Genomic DNA, 24,014 nt, shown 5'->3' on the forward strand with positions numbered 1-24,014 from the left:
ATGTATTTCTGGATCTTCTTCTGCAGGGTCTAAAGCAGAGGTTTACTGAACTCGCTCTTTCTCTCTACATATAATTAAAGGGCTGTTGGCTAGACTAGGAAATTAAAACTTCTTGGAAGAATGCAGTGGCAAACCACTTCTGTAACACTGCCAAGCAAACCATACATATTTAGTCACTGGAAGATTAACTGAAGAACCACTGTAGTACAGGGGTTAAAATAACAGAGTAGAAGTAGGGAAACTTGGTTTCAGGTTTACCCATAGCCATGGAAACTCTGTAACCTTAGGCCTGTTGAGGTTGTTGTGAGAAAAAAAAAGTGGAGAAAATGCTGCATTGAACTGCATGATGAAAAAGGCAGGATATAAAATCCAACAAGTGAATAATAACTAAACTTGAGGAAGTCTTTAATTTTAACACATATGATCACCTAGAGTTGCACATGTACATCTGTTAAAGTTCCACTAATTTCAGTGGGGGCAGGAAAATCATGTAGCTGTATGTATGAAGTCATCAAGAATAATGTTTAACTTGAAAGAGACTTTAGCATTTGGGGAATTTTGGACCAGAAAGGCAGTTTTGCTGTACTGAAATCTAAATCACAGATCTGTAGCTAAATGGTACTCTGTATCCAAAATCCTTTATGTCTCCTCTAGCTGAGATGACATTATATTAAGACAGAGCCTTGAACAATGTACTTCAGATACATAGGGAATATTCATTTTAAGACTGTGAATAAAGGAATGTGCAGTGGACATATAGTGTTTCTTTGGAAATAAATCTCAAGTAGGATTTTATTTCCAAGATATTACCGTATTTTATTTAAAATAACACAGCTCAATCCTAGATAAAGATTACAACTCAGTCATTTCTAATCAACCTTCAGAGCTGTAATCTTATGTACATTTAATTCCAGTAGTTGGAATTCATTGGCACCTGAGCATAAAAGAAGGAATTAGTCTACTTTCTCTATAATACAGCTCACTTCAGCCAATAAATAACCATGCAACATTTCTCAATATTACACATTTTATTAGCAGTTCTCTTAGAAAATAAGGATGAAAGAACAATTATCCCAACAATATGAGTATAAAAGAGGGGGGAAATGCACACCTTTTGCATTTACAAAATACATCAAAATACAACTGAACTAGGCAGTCACATCTCTAGGAATCACTGAATTCTAAATCATATGTATTTCCAACAGATTGAAAATTATTAAGCAGAAGGAAAAGAAATATACAAACTCAGATACAGAATAAGCTTAACTAAATGAACAGAAATATGGCACCTTAACATACAAGGTAGCACAACCTGTTCCCAAACAAATACTAATATTCATTTTATTTCCTTGAAAGCAGCAATAAGCCACCAGCTTCAGATAAATAAGCCTGAAAAAATGTGCATTCAAATAAAAAAAATTGCAATTGAACTCAGATTGATTGTAGGCTGAGAAATCTTTGATACAATTTCCTACTTTGGCTTCTATGTTCTACCAACATACTGTGAGCTGCCCCAGATCACTGTTGCAGATGTTGGCTGCAGCTTTTCTATGCTTAATCTTTTTAATCCGATCAAAATATTGCACAGATAAAATGGGGGGTTCTTTTGGTAGTGGCAAATTTTCAGTTTAAACAAGTTGGATATTAAAATATGGATTGAACAGCTTTGCATGGGGGAGGGTTTTGATTCTTTGAAAAAGCAAAAAAAAATTATATAGGATCTTTGGATATCAGACTTGGTTTCTGTCGAATGTATATAGTTGAAAACAGAAATTACTGTTCTCGAATATACAAATGTGTAGCTTGCAGAGAAGACAGCAACTTGAAATGCTAGGAGCTTTCCAAATTTCACTGTATCTGTCACAAGTGCCACATTCTCTGTGTCTTGAATTACGACTTGCATGGAAAAAATTCCCAATCTTGTAATTTCCTTTATTAACTTTTACTGATAGGCAAGGGATTAAAACTGTTACAATATTTTTGAAATATAGAAAGATTTCAGACTGAATAATCACATAGATATTACAAGTTGTGTAAGTTCAGAAACATTTTATCATTATGTTAAAAAAGCACTGCAAACTATTTAGCGCTTGGCTAAAGACATAAAATAGCACAGTCTTCAAAATTCAAACAGCTTTTATTAAAATAAAGAGATTAGTGGAAGATGAGGGCAAACTCTTCACATGTCTCAAGATCAAAATAATGTATTTGTGACAAATATTTCACCATTTGCTTTTTTTTTAAAAAAAATATTATTTAGCTATGGAAAGGGGAAGCAAATAATGTTATTGCAGATGCTCTCAAATCAAGTTATTCCACAGAAAATATTTCTACGAGTGAAACTATTCAGTGTCACTGGAGCAATATCTGATATATAAATCAAGTGTAGCCTCGTTGTGCAGATGTGTGAAGAATTAATGCTACATTTTATGGAGAATTTATTCTTTGCATCCTTTAACAGGCATATTTGAACAGGCAGGCTGAAATGAAAAATGGTTGTTGGCTTACACATTGTGGCTGGAGATATAGTATATTTGCAACTTAGATTACGTGAATGCACATGGCTTTCTCAGACAACATTCAAGTGTTTGGGGGAGGAAGGTTGTCTGAAATGGGGATAAATAGCAAAGCCAACTAAAAAGCTTTCACATGCTGAGTACAAGAGATGGAATGTTTCACCCAGACTTTACATCCCCTTAGAGCTCTTGCAGAAAGAGCTCCATATAATGTGTACCCTTACAGATTTCTTTACACACTTCCCTACTTGGTTTATTACTTGAATTGCCGAGAAGCACGTTGAAGCATTTATTGGAGCATATCCTTATACTTTATTCTTGTGATTAGCATAGTTTGGAAAACCAAACTGGGAAATCATAATATTAGAATATTTTAAAGGCATGTTGCCATAGATACTAACCAATTTATTAAGGCAGTAGGACCTTTGCAGCAAGTGTTCTGCCCGATGCCACATTCCAGAATAACCACTGTTGCTTTCTTTTTCTAAATTCCTGATGTCTACTGGCTTCACAAACATGCCCGATGGCTTTCCAGTATGCTTGGCTACCAAGAAATTCATGGCAATATCGTCACAATTTTGAGTCTCATCGATCATGGTGTGAACAGCTTCAGGCTGCTTTTGAAAAAGTTCTAGATATACACTGTTGAAGAAGGCAGCTCCTATTAGGATCATTGAATACTGGTCTCCATTGCTGACGACAGGACCCTGAAGTTCAAAGCTCCCGTAGCTGAATATCCCCGCAGGGCTGGGTATGTGCTTTCTGGGAACAAATCCAACAATCTGATCTGGAAATTGCTGTAGGAAAAGAAAAATGTCATAATATTGCTATTGGGTGCCTAATTGCAAATAAAAACAATTGCAAAACGTTTATGACACAATAACAAAAATATACATTAAAAATTGTTTATAAGATGTCCCCCATGTTAAGGTTTACTATCACTTCAAATCTAGTCACATTTTGTGCCAAGAACTGACATACAGTTAAAAAGTTGAAGAGTGGAGTTCAGAAAATGCCCTTGTTTTTATATTGGCATGCTTTATGCACTCAGGGTCCAGTTTGCCTATGTATTCTACAGCCATTTATGTGTCTTCTGTGATATATTATAAAAGAACAGGATTTTTTTTTCCTCGTACATCTTGTTCCTAGGCTGAGCACTGAGATTCCTTCTGGAAATCCAGAAGAGGTTTGGTCTTTTGGGGAGGTCCACAGCAGGAATACCCCAATTTAAATAACAATTCGCATATTCAAAATGCACCAAATTCATAATCTAATCTAATCCTAACAACTACTTTAAAAGCATCAGTATTATTAATTTCCAAAGAGCGCAGCTGAAATACTTGCCTCTACATAATCATGGTAAGATTTAAATTAGGTCTGCTTGATTTTTAGAACTGGTGTTACTATGCTATACCAACTCTCAGAAACATGCAGAATTGTAATTAATTCAGTTTCAGTCAGACGTGCAACAAAAATAGTGCTAATATATATATTTGTATGGCAGATGGAAAAACCATGAGTTAAGATGCAAAAGAAAGGAGGATTGGCACACCTAATTTGAAATTATATTTTGCTGTTTCTTTGGTCTGGATGAAAGAATAGAGGTTGCTAAGAAACAGGAGACATTTGGAATTAGAAGGGTATGATTTGAGATTTGGGTGGCATAGTATCTATGGTATAAGTCTAAGGTTAATGTAGATTTCAAAAAGCATTTTGTTAGCCTGACATACTGAAAATTTGGAACAGATAAATGTAGGCTGTGCCTGAAAATACCATCCTGGCTCTCAGCACAAAAGCATTTTATAGAAGAAATACGATTATTAAATAAAAATGATTGAGTGATATATTACAATTTTCTCAAGGAGAATGTAGAATAAAAACACAAGACGAACTATATGATAAAATAGATTAAAATGGTGGTCCAGTGGTTAGAATGCAGTGTTGCAGGCTAATTCTGCCCACAGTCTAGAGTTCAATCCTGATGGGCTCAAGGTTGACTCAGCCTTCTATCCTTCCGAGGTCGGTAAAATGAGGACCCAGATTGTTGGGGGCAATATACTGACTCTGTAAGCCGCTCACAGAGTGCTGTAAAGCATTTTGGGGTGATATATAAGTTTAAGTGCTATTGCTATAAACTTTGTTTATAATATACAAATGGATCAGTGGGAGAATATGCATTGATATAATGGAAATTTAGAATAATATTGTAATCTTACGGAGAATTTTTATAAAATGCTATATTGTTGGTACATTCGCTGGAAAAAAAGGCTACAATGTATAAAGGTTCTTCAAATATATGCTGGAAATGTAACCAACATGAAGGGACATTTTATTATGCTCAGTGGATGTGTAAAAAAGGCAAAAGAATTTGGATTCAATTACATACAATATTTTTGTATTTTAAAGATTTTAAAGACATATATACAATTGAAAGCAGAGATTTTTCTTTTGGGGTTGATGGATAAACAATTGGAAAAAGTTATGGCACACTTTATATACATAAATTTATCTATCTATCTATCATAAGTTTCACTGATCGCTGAACGAAGGGTCATAACCCGAGGACTAGATGTATTCGTTCTCATATTTGACTTCCCAGCCCTGCAGCCTATGTGGAGGGGCTAGAAGAGGTGGGAAGAAGAGCTTGATTTCTTTGCATCCTTTGGACTGCTTGCTCAAAGAATAGTTTCCTATTCTGGGTATCTTATCCTCGCAAGGCTATAGGTGTAGAAAGAGTAAGGCAGATGATCTTGACAGAGACACTCCACATCCTTTACCAATAGACAAGTAGAAAAACATGGCAGAAGAAATGCAGAAGTGGCTCTAGAGAGACACCTCTTTAATTCTCATGAGTATAAGGGCGGGGGAGTGGGAAATAAAGGACAATCAGGCTCTTTTATTGATATAGCCAATCTCAACAAAAACAGTTTTAGCCTTTCTGTGAAGCTGATTTCTTAATTTAGTCTACCTAGTAGGGCTGACAGTGTGCTTGCTCAGCGAACTATCTGGTACGGTTTCTGTGTTAGGGCCGTGCAGTGCTTCAGTTTCAAATGCATTATGCGCTCATTGCAGCTGTTTGCAGTTCCTCAAGCCCAATACCCTTTTCAGGGATCAAAAAGCAGCCTTGCAATCCTGGGAACAGATGTAGCTATATCACAGAGCTGCACTCTCTCACCCCCTTGGAATCCAAAGTGTCATCCTGCCTTACTGTGCATGTTTTGTTCAAAACAATTGCTTCATAGGTACATGACAGAACTCAACATCGGATATGTATATGTAGAGTTTGGCAACTGGCAAAAGTGGAATTGTTACAGATTCCCTTATTAAGATTAGTAGATTATGGTCTCTAGGATAATCTTTCATCAGGAGCTCCTTCACTCTTTCTTTATAGGGATGGATGTTCTCATCTACATGGTCAACAGTGTTTTTTTGAATTGTTGTTAGCGTACATGCTGTTTCTGTATTTTATACTGTATTTTCCTTTTCCCTTCCTGGACTTGACAATTAGAAGTCATGATGGTTGTTCCACTGGTACAGCGGAAATGTGTCTCTTGCACCAAATATTGAATATATAGAAATTTGTCACTTGCACCAGATAATGAATATATGTATGGCCCCTCTGTTAAATTTTAGAATATGTAGTTAGGCTTTCAGTATGTTGGTTAAATCTGATTTAAATCTGAATTTCAAAACATTGCTGGATACCTTACAGACATACAATCTCCTTTAGAAGATCTTGGCACTTTTGAAAATCATCAATTTTAAGAAAAATGACTATCTATGTATGCTGCGTTCTTTGAGATTTAATTTCTAAGTGTGACTGTAAGCAAGTGTAATCTCTAAGTAAGTGTACATAAAGGATCTTTGGAGACAAGAACAGTACATAACTCAAAAGACATTTTGTACTAAATGAACATGCAAAGCAGAATGCTAACATTACCTGCCAAATGGAGAAAGCGAAAACTAGGTCATAGGCGCTAACTAGGGTATCATCATCCATCATCAAAACAGCTGAATGGAGAAAAATGCATTTTAATGAGTGCTTTTACTGAGCAAAATATTTACAACAGATTAAACAATGTTCATGGTGATTGGAAAATACAGTTGCTCTTTGACAGGATCTTGCCAACTTCAAGAGAACCCAAAATATGATATCAGTAGCTAAATTGTTCTCTTGTCCTCAAAGTGAAGAATAATTAGTGGGGAAAAAACCCTCTGGTTCTCATTATACTGTAACAATCACAGAAGAAGTTTGTTTCATTCTGTGGAACATGATCTCAAGCTTTTACACTCCAAGTGAGTTCTACTTTGTTCAATAGGGCTTAACTTTGTAGTAAGAATGTTTATGATTTCAAGGGTAGGCAGGGTTCATATATTGCTGCAACTTATATTTTTATCACATTCTCTGAATATACTAGTTAGAAGGCTTTACCCTTAAGCCCTGATTTGTAAACCTAATGTCTAGGTTCCCCCAACACACTGAAGCACAAAGTGAGCAAAACACATTTTTGGGCATTGTCTTGTGAGAATCCAATCTTAATGATATATAGTAGGTGATAATGGGTGTGTGTGTGTGATGAGAATAGAGGTACCAAATCTGTAACTTGCTTATGGTGCCGGGGGGGGGCAGAATCAGAGCCCTGGCTGAGAGAAATTAGTATTAAATTAACTGAGAGAAAAGAAATAGGACTGCAAGCAAGTGTAACAGTGGTGGTTGGGAATAGTGTTGGCAACCATTGTGGAGAAAGGAGGGGAAAAAAACCCCAGGTAGTCCTTGACTCACAACCATACAGTATTTGGGACTGGAATTTTGATCGGAGGTTGTTGCAGTTGTAAAGCATGATCATTCCTATGACAATGTGAGGCAGCATGGTCCTTAAGTGAACCACATGGTCATAAATGAAAAAAGAAATAACCATCTGTTATTGCAAACCAATTCCAGCAAGAAGAGGATATCTGAAAAGAATGCAGTGGAGATGACCTGCATGACTTTTGGTTGAAATATCTGACTAAGCTACACACGCCCATTGCCGAGCAGCTTAACCACTTACCACAAGAGATGACATTGAAGATTGGTTAACATCTGTAAAATCTACCTGATAATGAAAGATCCAGTAAAACAGGTAGCATCAGGCAACTACAGACCAATTGCCTGCTCATCCACAACTTTCAAGTTGCTAACTGGTGTGGCAGCTGATGCAGTGCAACAGTATCTAGTTGAAAACAAGCTTTTTCCACCTTAGCAGAAGGGATATGGCCCAAACATTGGAGGAACAAAAGATCAGTTCCTAATTGACAAGATGATTTCAGAAAACTGCAAGAGAAGGAAGACCAACTTGAATGTAGATTGGATTGATTACAATAAGACATTTGACTCCCTGCCACATGATTGGATAAACAAGTGCCTAAAAACAACAGGAATCAATAAAAACATCAGGCACTTTGTGCAAAGTTCAATGGCACAATAGAAGACACAGTTGCTGGTCAATAGTAACATACTGGAAGAGGTTAATATCAAGAGAGGAATCTTTCAAGGAGACTCACTATTACTAAAACTGTTTCTTATTGCTCTGATTCCTCTCAGAAACACTCAACAAGTCAGGCCATGGCTATCAAACATCAAGTACATCAGCCAGTCTATCCCACCTCCTTTATGTGGACAATATGAAGTTGTATGGAAAAACACTATCTAAAATCACTTTTCAATACCTTCCGGATATACAGCCAAGATATTGCAATGGAGTTTAGACTGGACAAATGTGGCACACCCACTAAGATGTCCTATGGAAATAAATCAAGAGTCTGGATGAGGACGATCACTACAAATACTTGGGCATCTTTCAAGCTAACTACATCAAGCATACTGAAATCAAGAAGAAAGTTAAAAGTGAATACATCAGACATGTCAAAAACAAGGCCCGGGGCCCGGATCCGGCCCGCAAAGTGGTTTCATGTGGCCCACGAAGCCATCCTGGAAACAGTGAGGGAATGGTCCCCACTGCCTTGGCCCTGGCCCAGAGACCCTCCTTCTGCCAGAGACCCCCAGATCTGTCCCACTCCTGCCCAGGCCCTCATAGGCACCCTTGATGCGAACGATGTAGAGCTGGCCACACCCACCCAGTAGGCCATATGCACTTTAGCCACACCCACCCAGTAGGCCACGCCCACCCTGGCCATACTCACCCGGCCCCCTGAGGGCAACCGCAATGCTGATGCGGCCCTCAGTGAAATTGAGTTTGACACCCCTGGAATACATAATAAAAGTGAAGATGAGCTGAAAGTGCAAACTCAGTGGAGGAGATATCATCAACCAATTAACACCTGGGGAATTCCAGTCATTAGATACACCACTGGAATAGTAGATTGCACTCAAGCAGAACTAAAAGCCCTGGATAGGAAGACCAGAAAAATAATGACAATGAATCATGCCCTTGATCCATGCAGCGATGTTGACAGCAGGAAAATAGGTGAATGTGGAATGTTGCAAGTACACCAGACAGTTCAAGGGGAAAAAAAAGGCATTGGAAGAATATGTGAAGGACAATGAAGATGATGCACTTAAACTAGTAAACCATGAACACTTACTGTGTATGTGAGAGATCAAATTGGTGTACAAGAAACACCAAATGAAGAACAGAAAAGAGAAATATGGCAAGGCAAAGTATTTCATGGCCAACAACAAGACCTGGCAATGGCTAAGAGCAGGAAAATTGAAGAAAGAGACAGAGGGACTGTGAGATAGTCTCATGAGGTCGATGGATCGTTAAGGTGCTTCCAAGTAAAAGGCATCACGCAGAGATGCAATCATATGAAGCTTTATTTAACGATAGATTAGAGAGAAAGAATTACTTGGCATGGAGGCATCCATGCCTGCATGTGAGAGAGAACAAAAGAACAGAGAGCAAGCTAGCATAGCATAACTGGAACAGAACAAGAACTAGAAGCAGAACAAAGAGCAGCCCCTTGAGCAGAGGTATTTATGGGGGGTCTCAGCCCCTCCCTAACCATAAAACTCTCTCGCCAATGGGGCTGCAGGGGCCGGGGACCCCTGACCCATCAGTGGAAGCAAAGAAGCCTCTTTGCTCCCATCTGATGACCTTTTTGGGTAACTGCCATGGCTGGCACAAAACATCTAACAGGGACTGATTCTGCCTGTAAAATAACCAAGTCTTAAGAGCAAATGCATACAAAGCCAGAACTGGGAAGACTGCAACAGAGAGCAAATGCCCCCTCTGCAAAAAAAAAGCTGAAGAAACAATGGACCAGCTAGTTAGCTGCTGCAATAGGATCACACAGTCTGTCTACAAACAAGGGCAGGACACAGTAGCAACAATAGTACATTGAAATATCTGCAAGGAATACATTTGCCTGCAAGACCTGGTGGAATCATAAAATAGACAGAGTGACAGAAAATGAACAAGCTAAAGTGTTCTGGGACTTTAGAATTCAAACAGACAAGCCCCTGCCCCGTAACACCCAAATAATTGTCAGTAAGAAAGATAAAAAAGGCCAAATGAAAATGTGATTATATTGATCTGTGATGGCTTGTTCACCTGTAAAAGTCACTGTATGATGTTGTTGCAGTTATTAAATAATCAATTGTCAGCCTTCCCTGGGGGAGCAGACAGGAAACAAGATCAGATGTGCTAACGCTAATGCTTTATTGCAAGGTTACTTTAACTCCAAGTCTGAAAGTACAGGTAGTCCTCAACTTACGACCACAATTGAGCCCAAAATTTGTTGCTAAGTGAGACAGCTGTTAAGTGAATCTTGACCCATTTTACCACCTTTCTTGCCACAGTTGTTAAGTGCATCCCTGCAGTTTTCAAGTTAGTAAAGTGAATCTGGCTTTCCCACTGACTTTGCTCGTCAGGAAGGTTGCAAAAGGCGATCCCGTGACTCCAGGACACTGACATACGAGCCAGTTGCCAAGCATCTGATTTTTGATCATGTGACCATGGGGATGCTGCAACAGTCATAAATGTGACAAACAGTCACAAGTCACTTTTTTCAGTGCCATTGTAACTTCAAGCGGTCACTAAATGAACTGTTGTAAGTTGAGGACTACCTATACAAATTCCCTGCTGTCTCTTACAGTCTGAGAAGTCTGGAGGAAGGGTCCATTCTTTCTTTGCCTCCGCAAGCTGCATTGGCTCCCAGTTGCCCTCCGGGTGGGATTCAAGGTGCTGGTGATGACCTATAAAGCCCTAAATGGCTTGGGTCCGGGATATTTGAGGGAGCACCTGCTCCCTTCATCCTGTGCGCTCCCACAGGGAGGGTCTTCTCAGGGTACCGCCGGTAAGAGATTGCCGGCGGAAAATACCCAGGGGGAGGGCCTTCTCTGTGGGTGCACCGGCCCTTTGGAACCAGCTGCCTGTAGAGCTTAGGACTGCCCCTGACCTCCGTTCATTCCGCCGGGACCTGAAGACCTGGCTCTTTGAGCTTTCTGGCCTGGACTGAGGGTATTAATTGGGGTTTTAACTGGTTTTTAACTAGGTTATTTTATATTCAAGTTTTAATATAATCATTTTAATTGTTTTAACTTTTGTAATTGTAGTATTGTTTCTTTTAAAAAACCTTGTGAACCGCCCTGAGTCCTACGGGAGAAGGGCGGTATATACGTCTAATAAACTAAACTAAACTAAACTAAACTATGTAGCTCTGGCATACCTGGTACATCTTATCTAATCGTCATCTAGGAAGCATCCCTTCAATCCTTTGCTCAAGGACTTTCTCACATTCCTTGTGCGCTGAATAAATTATTCATTAATAACTCCTCCCTTTCATCAATAACCCTTTTATTGTACTATAATTACTGATGAGGAGGTAGAATGAGATAATAAGGGAGACAGTAATTACCTTTTGTTTCCAGCTCCGGGAAAACCTGAAGTCTATTCCTCATGTGATTTACTGTTTGCACTTTGAAGATGACTGGGACAGGATGAGGTCCCAAAGTATTCCATGTTTCTTCAGGTGCTTTCTCCCCAACATTATTCCACACAACTATCACTTTTTGGAGGTGAGGGATGGCTTGATAGTGATTTAAAAGCTTCAAGAGTAAGTCTGTTCTATTGTATGTCTGCATAATAAGAGTAAATGAATCTGAAGCCAACTGGCTTTGGGATTTTCTCTCCCTTCGCAGAGTGAGCATTTTATCTTCCTTAATATTAGGTAGTAAAGCTGTTAATGCACCTGCCACCAGAAGCAGCAAAAAAATCACTATAGAGGAGAAGTGAAGTAGCCGGATACCCATAATTCTTCCAGGTAGCTTGCAGGTATGGTAAAACCTTGAGTATTAAAAAAATGTAAGAGGTGAAAATTAGTCAATCATTCACGATCATATAATGCTATATACAAAAGTAACACAAGAGCTAAGCAGTTTCTTTAAGTTGGTTGCTTGAAATTTAGATAATGAAAGAAAGCATTCCCATCTTGCCATATCCAAAGTACAATCTAATAACACTTGGGCTATGTCTTAACAGCTACATAATTCTTCCAACTGTATAGAAGACCAGGACTGATTGTACGGCTTGAGTTGGACAATTCTAGTTGGACTTCATGACATTACTCGTGCTTGTATATGACCTTCAATCACTTGGGATGGATGGTTCTCCTTGATCTTTTGGTGGCTTATTATAGCATACTCACTTCTCACATTTGAGCACATATTGGTCTAGAGTACTGTATTAGTCATCAAGACTGAGATTCCTCCCCAATGGCCTTTCCACCAAGATAACTTCAGCTTAGCCTGATGATCTGCATACCATACACAGTAATAAACAATAAACCAAGGATAGACCAATCTGCACATTTATTTATTAAATATATACTGCATCTTTCTGCTTATACACCAAAATGGCTTGCAATAATCTGAATGAAAACATAAAAAACAGAACATGGCATTAAAATTAGTACCGGTATTTTAAAGAATTTGTGGAAGTAATACGTCCATGCTATTTTCTAAATATTCAGAGAGCAAGAGCATTCCATAACCTGGGACCACAGGGAAGCCCCCTGGCCCATATATCAAGTGTACAAACTTTAGTCAGTGACATATATTCAAAAGTCTTTTTGTTACTGTTCTATGTTATCAGGCACGTTCATAGCAGGAGAAGTGTTCACTCTTAAGTCAGACCCTAAGTTATTTAGATTTTTAACAATCAACACCAACACCTTACGTTGTGCCCAACAATGAGTAGATTGCACAAGTGCAGATTCTTTAATACAAAGAGTAGTACATGATACCTGACTTTTCCAATTTTTACACCCATTTTATTTTCTAGACACTTCTCAAGCTCATTGCAGTAGTCACAATGGATTGCAACTAAAACCAGGATGACTCTCACCCAGCTTAGAAGGAGTTGTAATTAATGTATCACTTGATAGTTATGTAAACACACTCCAGGACTTAACCATGACCTATGAATTTCATTATAGCTAGGAATGAAAAAGTATTTTCAAACAGTAGATAAACTCCTTCTATGAGAGCACAGCTCCACCTAAAGTAGACTTTGCTTCAGTCCCCACTTCTAGTTTCCTCCTTATTAACAGCATCTTCTTCTTGCCTGGGTTTAATTTCAGCTTGGTTTCTCTTATCACGTCCATCATCAAGATCAGATAATGATCAAAAGTAGTGATTGCACTGAGCAGTTGTCTCCCGACTTCATCTTCTGGATGTGGCATGATAGGAAGGACCAGACTGTACTTCAAGACTCAATCCTACCAGACAGCTCAGAAGGATATCATCATTTATGGCAGTGATGTCGAACCTTTTGGGTTTGGTGTATCAAAAATTCAGAAATGCCTTCCTTGACTCTGCTAGCATATCATGTGCACAATTCATTAAAAAAGGGTATTAAATTATTTCACTGTATTATTTAATAGTCACATAATTATACATATTTTTGAAATGCTTATCTGAGGAAGCTCCAGGTTGCATGAAGCCTGGAAACTTCAGATAATGCTCTTGTGTGGCCTTGCAGTTTTTGGGAGGTTTCTTGGACTTCTGGAAGTCTTGTGGGTCTTCTGGTACCTCCAAATATTAGGGCTGTTTTTTGCCGGAAACCGGAGTAAATGTCAAATTCTGGCAAAAATGTCACAAAGTAAGTCACATGACTGTGAGGCACTACAAATAGCTGTAAATGCAGGCTGGTTGCCAAGCACCCAAAATTGAGATCATGTACCAGGATGTATTTCCCATTTTCTGGGTGCGCTGTAACACTGAACAGTCAGTCCCTAAGCAACCCATCTTAAGTTGACAACTATCTGTACATCATTCAGTCTATTATTTCAGAACAGGCATTCTTGATATCAGTGAGGAAATAAGACAAAACTGGCAAAGGGCCATTCATTACAATGCTAGAAAAACTAGCCTTTGGTATATAACACTTTAGTACCAGGTACACTTTTACATCCTAAACCATCAAGGAGAGCTATTCAATGAAGATGTGAGAATTTAAATTTAGATAGCTTACTGATGAAGGCCCAAGGTGATTCAAGAATACATAATGGGTGCATATGAATTACCAGAAACTTAATACTTTCATCTGAACAAAAATGTGCTGAGTGAGAAATAGCAGGATGCTATTTTCAGAACAGGAACAACTTACATAAAATTCTATCCAAAAAAGATTTATGCGACAATACACTGCAATATTGGTGGGGGTGGGGGTGTATATTTAATTATAAAATGTTATAATCTATTATAATCATGGGAATGACATCGAAAAGAGACTGCCCAGGGTTCAGGTGCTCATTTCAAATCAAAGTAGAGGTTTCAAAGAAAAAAAATAGGGTTGTATAATGATTAGATTACCAGATTGGGCAGAAAGAGATCTAGATTCAAACCTTCACTTGAGCTATGATGCTTATTTGGTGACTTTTGCTCAGGCCCTATCTCTACCAGCAACTACTGTGAAGGTGAGATAATGCATGCTGCTCTGAACCACATCAAGATGGCATATAGATATGATAAATGAAGTCCAAGGAACAAAGCAAGACTTTCATTAAACAGCAAGCCAAAAAAAACCAGGCTGAGGATAAGACAATTACAAAGAGCAAAATCCATAGAAATGAAAAGCTAACCCCCCCCAAAAAAATATGGAGAGAAAATGCGTGCGTTCATCAGCAGAGACAGACAACCCCTTTGAGGTAGGAACTATTTGAAATCCTCAAAGCAATCGGTAGGTGTTCTTACAAAATGGCTGCCATGGTTTGCTGATCACAAAACATCCATTCACCAGATGGTGAACTGCTTTTTACCATCACAATGGGATCCTTACTGTGGCGAAAGATGTTTTGCAGAAACTGGTGATCTGCACAATGCCACCTTCTGTACTAGAAACATGTTTTGCTTTTATGACTATAAAATGTAATACAGGGGAGGGAGGAAGCCCAAAGTTGTCAAAAAGAATACAAAAGCTATCTATGGTAGAAAGAAAAGAACAAAAATATAAAGGTAAAGGTTTCCCTTTTCCAGTCATATCCGACTCTAGGGAGGCAGTGATCATCTCCACTTCTAAGCCGAGCATTGTCCAAAGACATTTCTGTGGTTAGGAGCCGTGGTGGTACAGTATTGCAGGCTAACTCTGCCCACAGCCAGGAGTTTGATCTTCATGGGCTCAAGGTTGACTCAGCCTTCCATCCTTCTGAGGTTGGTAAAATGAGGACCCATATTGTTGGGGGCAATATGCTGACTCTGTAAACCGCTTAGAGAGGGCTGTAAAGCACTGTGAAAATAAGTCTATTGCTATTGCTATGTGTCAGCATGACTATATTCCAAAGCCAAAGTGGTACCTTATTTATCTACTCCCAAAGGTGCTTTTTCACGAGGCAACTGGACTGTTTTTCTTTGAAGACGTTTCAATTTTCATCCAAGAAGCTTCTTCAGCTCTGACTAGATGGTGGGGAATGGGAGATCACCTGGAGGTTTATCTGTGTCATCAGGGTCACCTGAGTAGTGCAAATGGGTGTGGAGCCCTCTTGGAACTGCTGAAAGGAACTGTCTCCAAGAAGCATCAATCCTTCTATTCCCCACCATCCAGTCAGAGCTGAAGAAATTTCTTGGATGAGAAGTGAAATGTCTTCAAAGAAAAACAAAAAAGTCCAGTTGCCTTGCGAAAAAGTACCTTTGGGATAACTATGAGCTGGATGACTGAGAATCTCCATAGATATTTATCTACTTGTATTTATATACTTTTCAACTGCTAGGTGGACAAGCAAACAAAAATATACAAGACATATATTCATGGATATTCTATATTTTCTCAGCCCACGATGTCAGGCTTGGGCAATAAGCAAATCAGTCAATTCTTATCCAAACCGATGGATCAACACTAGGTTGAGAGCCAATTTAGTCTAGTGGTTAAGGCACCAGGCTAGAAACTATGAGTTCTAATCCTGCCTTAGGCATGAAAGTTGGCTGGGTAACTTTGGGCCAGTCACTCTCTCGTAAGTCACAGCATTAGGATCAAGCAATAAGATGGTTTGGAATTCCTGTTACAACCAATGAATGAACACTCTGTTCTCAAAAAAAAATAAAATAAAAAATCAAAAATCCTGGGCCCTGTACTTGAGATGAAATGAAAATTCTACACAAACATTTCAATAAATGGTAGCTATATTTCATTAGAATAATCTATAGCTAATCTCTGTTAGTAAAGTAATTCATCTGTATATTGTTAATAAAATCTCCACAAATCATAGAGTTGTTTTAGTCTTTTACCTGTAAGTAGAGCATATAAACAATCTGTTTTTTCATCTAGTGTCAACTTCCATACAACAGGAACAGCGTTCATAAATATATAAATATTTGAGTTTATTAAATCGTGTCTCACAATTATATATGTGGTAACAATTATATACGTAGCAACTTCTTCCCCAAAATAGTAATTATAAGATATTGGATCAAGCCTTTTGCTTATAAACAAAACAAAGTTCCTAAATAAAATGTCTTGTTTTTTAAAAATAAGATATAATTTATAATCTATTGAAGAACTTGATATTTAAGTTAACATTTCTTTTCATTGTCTGTGCAAAATAGGAAACTCTAATTTTTTTACTGCATTGCATATCAAATTGAATCATCGCCATTAGTGTCAGTAGTGTTGGAGTACTGCAAAATGCCAGCCACTGAAAGGCTTTGTCCTTGTAAGGTGGGGGCACTAAATCACTATAGGCCTTCATCAATAATGATGCCATGACTATGGAGATTCTTAGTCATCCAAGGCCATAGCTGTCTTGGAGGAGAAGCAAAACGTCTTCAAAGAAAAACAAGAAAGTCCTGTTGCCTCGTGAAAAAGCATCTCTGGGACAATGATGCCATGAGTATCTTCACTGAATCCTCCACTGCACTCAAATACGTTTTACCCACTTAGTCCGTTCAACCTCCTGTTAGGCTGAAACTTTTGATGATCAGCTTTTATGCTCAGAGTCTGTCAAAGACAACAACCGTACAAATCACCATCAACACTCCCAGGAATCTCTGCAACTCTACTTAGTCTTCCCATTACATTTTCAATAAACCAGGGCAGACTAACTACAGATTCACAATCTGCACATTCATTGGGACAAAATTAGTTTTTCAGTTTTTTGTCTAGTGGGGAGCTAAGACTTACTGATGAATTCAGGCATGAAGTTTGACAACTGAGAGCAATATTAACAAGGAATAAGGCTCACAACAGTGCAGTACTGTAGGACAATATTGGATGGATTTCAAGCTTGAGCTATTTCAATGCAATGCAACAAAAGGGACAAAAGGGACATCATTCACTTAGGACAAAGGACAGATACAAGTTCATTTTTGACTTGTATAAAAACTGAAACTGCAATCTTTTCTCTAAAAAACCCCCACAACTTTGATTCCTTAAATCTTCTTCTCTAAGCCTAATTTGAAAAAAAAGAGGACAGGATGCTTATTTATTTATTTATTAATGGGACTTATATCCCGCCCTATCTCCTGAGGGACTCAGGGTGGCTAACAACAACAAAAATTAAAGGTCTCTGTACAGTAAATTAAAATTAAAAATTGAAATAAATTAAAGATTAGAGTTAAAATTGTAAACATAATTAAAATCCTTGTCAGTCCAGGTCAGCCAGGTGGAAAAGGAGTGTTTTGAGGCCGCGGTGAAAGGACTGGAGATCTTGGGCCATCCAAAGCTCAGGGGGGAGCTATGTTATTGTTATTCAACATGTATAATGAAGAATTCTCACAAACCCATTCCCAATGAAGAACTGTTGTGAACTACAGGATATCATGATACTTGCTGTGAGTATAGTAGGATGACGAGCAATCCTGGCTTCTGAGGGACAGATGATAACACAGCAAAGTTACACATGAAATAAAGATAGTTGCTATAATGTGTGCCCCCTTCATGGATTACTGCCTTGTCGTGGCGAAGGGGCTTGCATAATTCAATGAAGCTATGAGGTATGCTGTGCAGGGCCACCCAAGACGGAAAGGTCATAGCAGAGAGTTCTGACAAAACGTGATCCACTGGAGAAGGAAATGGCAACCCACTCCAGTATCTTTGCCATGACAACCCTATGGACAGTACCAAAAGGCAAAACGATATGACGCTGGAAGATGAGCCCCTCAGGTCAGAAGGCGTCCAATATGCTACTGGGGAAGAGCGGAGGGCTAGTACTAGTAGCGCCAGAAAGAATGAAGCGACTGGGCCAAAGCCGAAAGGACACTCAGCTGTGGATGTGTCTGGTGGTGAAAGGAAAGTCCAATGCTGTAAATATTTTTTCTCCATAGGAAGCTGGAATGTAAGATCCATGAATCAAGTAAAGCTGGATGTGGTCAAACAAGAGATGACAAGACTGAACATCGACATCTTTAGGTATCAGCGAACTAAAATGGACAGCAATGGGTGAATTTAATTCAGATGACCATCAGGTATACTACTGTGGGCAAGAATCCCTGAGAAGAAATGGAGTAGCCTTCATAGTAAATAAAAGAATAGGAAAAACAATACTGGGATACAATCCTCAAAATGACAGAATGATCTCAGTTCGAATCCAAGGCAAACCATTCAATATCACAGTAGTCCAGGTCTATGCCCCAACCACCAGTGCTGAAGAGGATGAAATTGACCGGTTCTATGAAGCCCTACAGCTCCTTATATAACTAACACCAAAAAATGATGTCCTTATCATCGTGGGGGATTGGAATGCTAAAGTAGGAAGCCAAAAGATAACCGGAATAACAGGCAAGTTTGGCCTTGGAGTACAAAATGAAGCAGGGCACAGGCTGATAGAATTTTGTCAAGAGAATACGATGGTCATAGCAAACACTCTTTTCCAACAACCCAAGAGACGGCTCTACACATGGACATCACCAGACGGTCAAACAGAAATCAGATTGACTATATGCTCTGCAGCCAAAGATGGAGAAGCTCTATACAGTCAGTAAAAACAAGACCAGGAGCTGACTGTGGCTCAGACCATGAGCTTCTCATTGCAAAGTTTAGACTTAAACTGAAGAAAGTAGGGAAAACCACTAGGCCACTCAGGTATGAATTAAATTATATCCCTGTTGAATATACAGTAGAGGTGACAAATAGATTTAAGGAATTAGATCTGATAGACAGAGTGCCTGAAGAACTATGGACAGAGGTTCGAGAGATAAAGGGAACTTTTAATGCAAAAAATGGGCATGATAAAGGACCAAAATGGCAGGGACCTAACAGAGGCAGAAGAGATTAAGAAGAGGTGGCAAAATTACACAGAAGAACTATACAAGAATGAGCTTAACGTCCCTGATAATCACAATGAGGTGGTCACTGACCTCGAGCCAGACATTCTAGAATATGAAGTGAAGTGGGCCTTAGAAAAGCTGAGCAACAACAAAGCTAGTGGAGGTGACAGTATTCCAGCTGAGCTATTAAAAATCTTAAAAGACGATGCAGTAAAAGTGCTACACTCAATTTGCCAGCAAATTTGGAAAACTCAACAGTGGCCACAGGATTGGAAAAGATCAGTTTACATTCCAATTCCAAAGAAAGGCAGTGCCAAAGAATGTTCAAACTATCGCACCATTGCACTCATTTCTCATGCTAGTAAAGTTATGCTTAAAATCCTACAAGCTAGACTCCAGCAGTATGTGGATCGAGAACTACCAGAAGTACAGGGAGGATTTCGAAGAGGCAAAGGAACTAGAGATCAAATTGCCAACATATGCTGGATCATGGAGAAAAATAGAGAGTTCCAGAAAAAACATCTGCTTCATTGACTATGCTAAAGCCTTTGATTGTGTGGATCATAACAAACTGTGGCCAGTTCTTAAAGAGATGGGCGTACCAGACCATCTTATTTGTCTCTTGAGAAACCTATATGTGGGCCAAGAAGCAACAGTGAGAACTGGACACGGAACCACTGATTTGTTCAAAATTGGGAAAGGAGTCCGGCAAGGCTGTATACTCTCGCCCTGCCTATTTAACTTATATCCAGAGCACATCATGAGAAAGGCAGGGCTAGATGAATCAAAAGTTGGAATTAAGATTGCCAGAAGAAATAACAACCTAAGGTATGCAAATGATACCACTCTAATGGCAGAAAGTGAAGAAGAACTAAAGAGCCTCTTGTTGCGGGTGAAGAAGGAGAGTGCAAAAGTTGGGTTGAAACTTAACATTAAGAAAACCAAGATCATGGCATCCGGCCCTCTCAATTCCTGGCAAACAGATGGGGAAGAAATGGAGGTAGTGACAGATTTTATTTTCCTGGGCTCCAAGATCACTGCAGATGGGGACTATAGCCAAGAAATTAAAAGACGCTTGCTCCTGGGGAGGAAAGCCATGGCAAATCTAGACAGCACACTAAAAAGCAGAGATATCACCCTGTCAACAAAAGTGCATATAGTCAAGGCTATGGTCTTTCCAGTTGCAATGTATGGCAGTGAAAGTTGGACCATAAAAAAGGCTGAGCGCCAAAGAATTGAGGCCTTTGAACTGTGGTGCTGGAGAAGACTCCTGCGAGTCCCTTGGACTGCAAGGCGATCAAACCGGTCAGTCCTAGAGGAGATCAACCCTGACTGCTCTTTAGAAGGCCAGATCCTGAAGCTAAAACTCAAATACTTTGGCCACCTAATGAGAAGGAAGGACTCACTGAAGAAGAGCCTAATGCTGGGAAAGATTGAGGGCAACAGAAGAAGGGGACGACAGAGAATGAGGTGGCTGGATGGAGTCACTGAAGCAGTAGGCATGAGCTTAAATGGACTCCAGCAGATGGTAGAGGACAGGAAGGCCTGGAGGAACGTTGTCCATAGGGTCGCGATGGGTCGGACATGACTTCGCAGCTAACAACAACAACAATAATGTGTGCAAGCTCTTTCTAATGTGGTACACTTTAGATGTGTCAAACTACAACTGCCACATGTGTTGATTGTTCCGGCACTTATCATCCTATCATATCTGAATAATACTGGAATGGGGAAGGTTGTCCAAAGCATTTCTGGAAATATCTTCTTGAAAACATTTTAACTTCCACACAAGTTAACTATTAACTGCTGAGTTCACATAACATGGTTAACAAGATTATGTGTTACATGAACCTAGTCAATTCATTTAGATTATGACTGACTGGGATAATTTAATAACCCAGTTAAGTGTCAATTCCCGCATATTAAAAGATATAGTAGTTCAAGTGTTGGTCGGGATGGGGGAAGCCAACATTCAATTGATTGGGCCAGTGGCGTTTTCTCTCCTCTACGTACTTCACAGAGATGCTCTTATGAAGATAAAATGAAGACAAATATTGAAAAAAGACACTTTGAGCTCTTAAGAGGAAAGGCAGGAAGTAAATGTAATAAATACATTTAAAATAAAGAAGTAAAAAGGTAAAGGAAAAGGAAAAGGTTCCCCCACACATGCGTGCTAGTCGTTTCCAACTCTAGAGGCCGGTGCTCATCTCCCTTTCAAAGCCGAAGAGCCAGCATTTGTCCAAGGACGTCTCCGTGGTCATGTGGCCGGCATGACTAGACGCCAAAAGCACACGGAACGCTGTTACCTTCCCACCATAGTGGTCCCTATTTTTCTCCTTGCATTTTTACGTGCTTTCGAACTGCTAGGTTGGCAGAAGCTGGGACAAGTAACAGGCACTCACTCGAGTACCACATGCTAAAATAAATGTTCAACTTTGTGATGGTTAAAGTGTTTCTGGATTAGGAGTAGGGATACCCAAGTTCTAATCCTCTTTAGGCATGAGTGCCTGTTAAATAACTTTGGGAATCATGCTCAGTCCTAGTCTTGGACATCTAAAAAACATCTGCCTCTGCTGTAGATAAGCATGGTAGATTGTGGTCCATAATTTTCAATGAAGAGATTATGCAGTGAATTGAGCGACTGATAAATGATGTATACACTGTGGTTCAGCAACTCTATCCAAATATCTCTATATAGGAAGCCAAGTAGCAGTAACATTTCTAAATATTTAAACATGGACAATGCTATGTTTTTCCTCTAGGCATTAGAAACAAATAATGTTTTAATTTCTAAAAAGCACAAAAAGCAGTCCAACAGAGGAATCCTATTTGGTTGAACTTACCTCATTCCTGCAAAGGAAGTTTTCTCCTGTGTTTATCAGGGTTCTTGGTTTAGGATAAACTTTACTTCTGTTGGAAAATGAAGTAATTTAAAATTAGGCATTGCCGTATTGCTTTAGGAGCTATGCCATCCTTTCCCAGTTTGATGACCTCCCAATGTACTGAGACTGCAACTTACTGAATTTCTAACTTGCATGCAGGTATAAGATAATAGGGTCTAGCAAAGTCATTTGTAAGCAAAGCCTTTTTCATTCAAATTGTGTGTTAGATGTTATTAACATTTGTACAGTCTATCACTGCAAAGAGACGAGATCTCACATCTTTGTTTTTATACATCTTTCTGCCAAAATGTGCAATCTTGTCTTCATTATACAGCAACTTCTATGAGAGCCTCTGAATATAAATTCACTTCCAAACAGACCACACATTTAGTAAATAAGAACAGACACACTGACTGTTTTGAACTGAATGTTCTGTCTTGTCCACCAGATGGTTTTAATTTTTTGCTGACACATCACATCTGGATCAATACATTTATCAGTTCTTATTTTAGGAAGGTTAACTATAACTGGTAGCCTCTCTTGCACAAAAAACTGACAATCTTGTAAGGGAAAGTATTGATCAGTGGTCATTACCTTACTTCATCTTGAAGTAAGGCAACTGCTTTAGGACAAAGGTGTTTGTGGAAAATCTGTCCCTGGGTTTCGTGATACTCTCATCTGTTTAGAGCCATGAATTTAATATTTTTTATTTGCAGCTCTGAGGAAAAGGCCCAACAATCTCAGTAGGTTGCAGTCCCAAACGTGTATTTATACAAGTTTTGTGTTAAATGTGACAGTAATATAAAACTGCATGGTTTAAGAAGCATTATGAACACTGCCTTTCATTCCTGTACAAAAGACAAGATATGAATCAATTAAACATATAAATAAATAAGCCAAAGTATGCTTGATTAGTTCTTTTGGAGCAGCTTTCCATAACTGCTGCACTCTTAGTATTGGACTTCAAATCCCAGAATTCAAACAATGAGTCCAAGATGTGTGGAGGGAATCAGCACGGGGAAGGCTTATTATTCTGAATAAACATCTACCAGTTTCCCTAAAAGCAAAGGATAGTGTAGGTACAAATGTGGGGAAAGACTGTGGTTGCAGCACCTCTCTTTTTTAAGGGGGCTACCAACCTGCTTTTAATACATTTAGACTCTAGATGTATTAGACTCTAGAGCAAAATATTATCTTATAGGGATCCAAGTCTGTAAGGAAGCTCTTTACGATAAACAGTATGATAGGGTTGTCAGTGACGCAAAGACGAATATACAACTCCTTCTCCTGGGCATTATGAAATCCCCGCAATACCCTACTATAGTATTTATTTTTCCTCGTCCCCTTGTAAGTCCATAAAACAAACGCAAAAAAAATCCAGTAGACTATTGTTTGAATAATAAAAAAAAATTGATTCCAAAAATTACGTCTCTTCCTCGACCCCTCCCGTGGGGTCCCTCTACGGAACCACAAAATGTTTCTTCTTGTCCCGTCCCCCCCCCACACACACACCTCTCGCAATGTATATGACACTGCATAGCTTCTTCACCACAATCACAATTTCAGACTGTCGCCTGCTCACCTGCAAACAAGGGGAGGCCGAGGCCCGAGAGAGAGTTCACATATCAGCAGGAGCGATCACCTCGGGAATTAGGATGCCGTTATCCAAGGCGTCGCTTCCGACTTGCAAACGTCTAGCGCTGCCCCGCTCGATTCAATCGCAATTAAAAAAAACATCCATCGCAACGTGAGAGGAACGCAAAAGGGGGCTGGACCCGGCATCGCCGTCCCTTCCTTTTTTGTCTCCCTCTGCTTCCTGTTGGGAAAAAGCGCCCCTCCTCCAGGCTCCGGCAGTTCCCAGTGCTGGGGGGGGGGGGCAAGTCGGTAATAATCTTGCAGGTATAGAATAAGGAATTT

The 24,014-nt window shown here is 39.3% G+C and overlaps 1 protein-coding gene across 1 annotated transcript; it reads right to left on the minus strand.

The window, feature by feature from the left end:
- Positions 1-1,037: 1,037 nt before the first annotated feature.
- EXTL2 (exostosin like glycosyltransferase 2) lies at positions 1,038-24,014 on the minus strand. The gene is made up of 5 exons (XM_081322465.1): positions 23,680-24,014; positions 22,059-22,125; positions 11,376-11,803; positions 6,457-6,527; positions 1,038-3,313 (listed from the first exon to the last, which is right to left on the minus strand). Exons 2-5 carry the CDS (start codon positions 22,061-22,063, stop codon positions 2,822-2,824), a joined length of 996 nt encoding a protein of 331 aa, XP_081178591.1. The 5' UTR covers positions 22,064-22,125; positions 23,680-24,014; the 3' UTR covers positions 1,038-2,821.

The sequence above is a fragment of the Vipera berus genome (genome assembly GCF_964194415.1).
Source record: "Vipera berus genome assembly, chromosome: 3".
Classification (NCBI taxonomy): Eukaryota; Metazoa; Chordata; class Lepidosauria; order Squamata; family Viperidae; genus Vipera; species Vipera berus.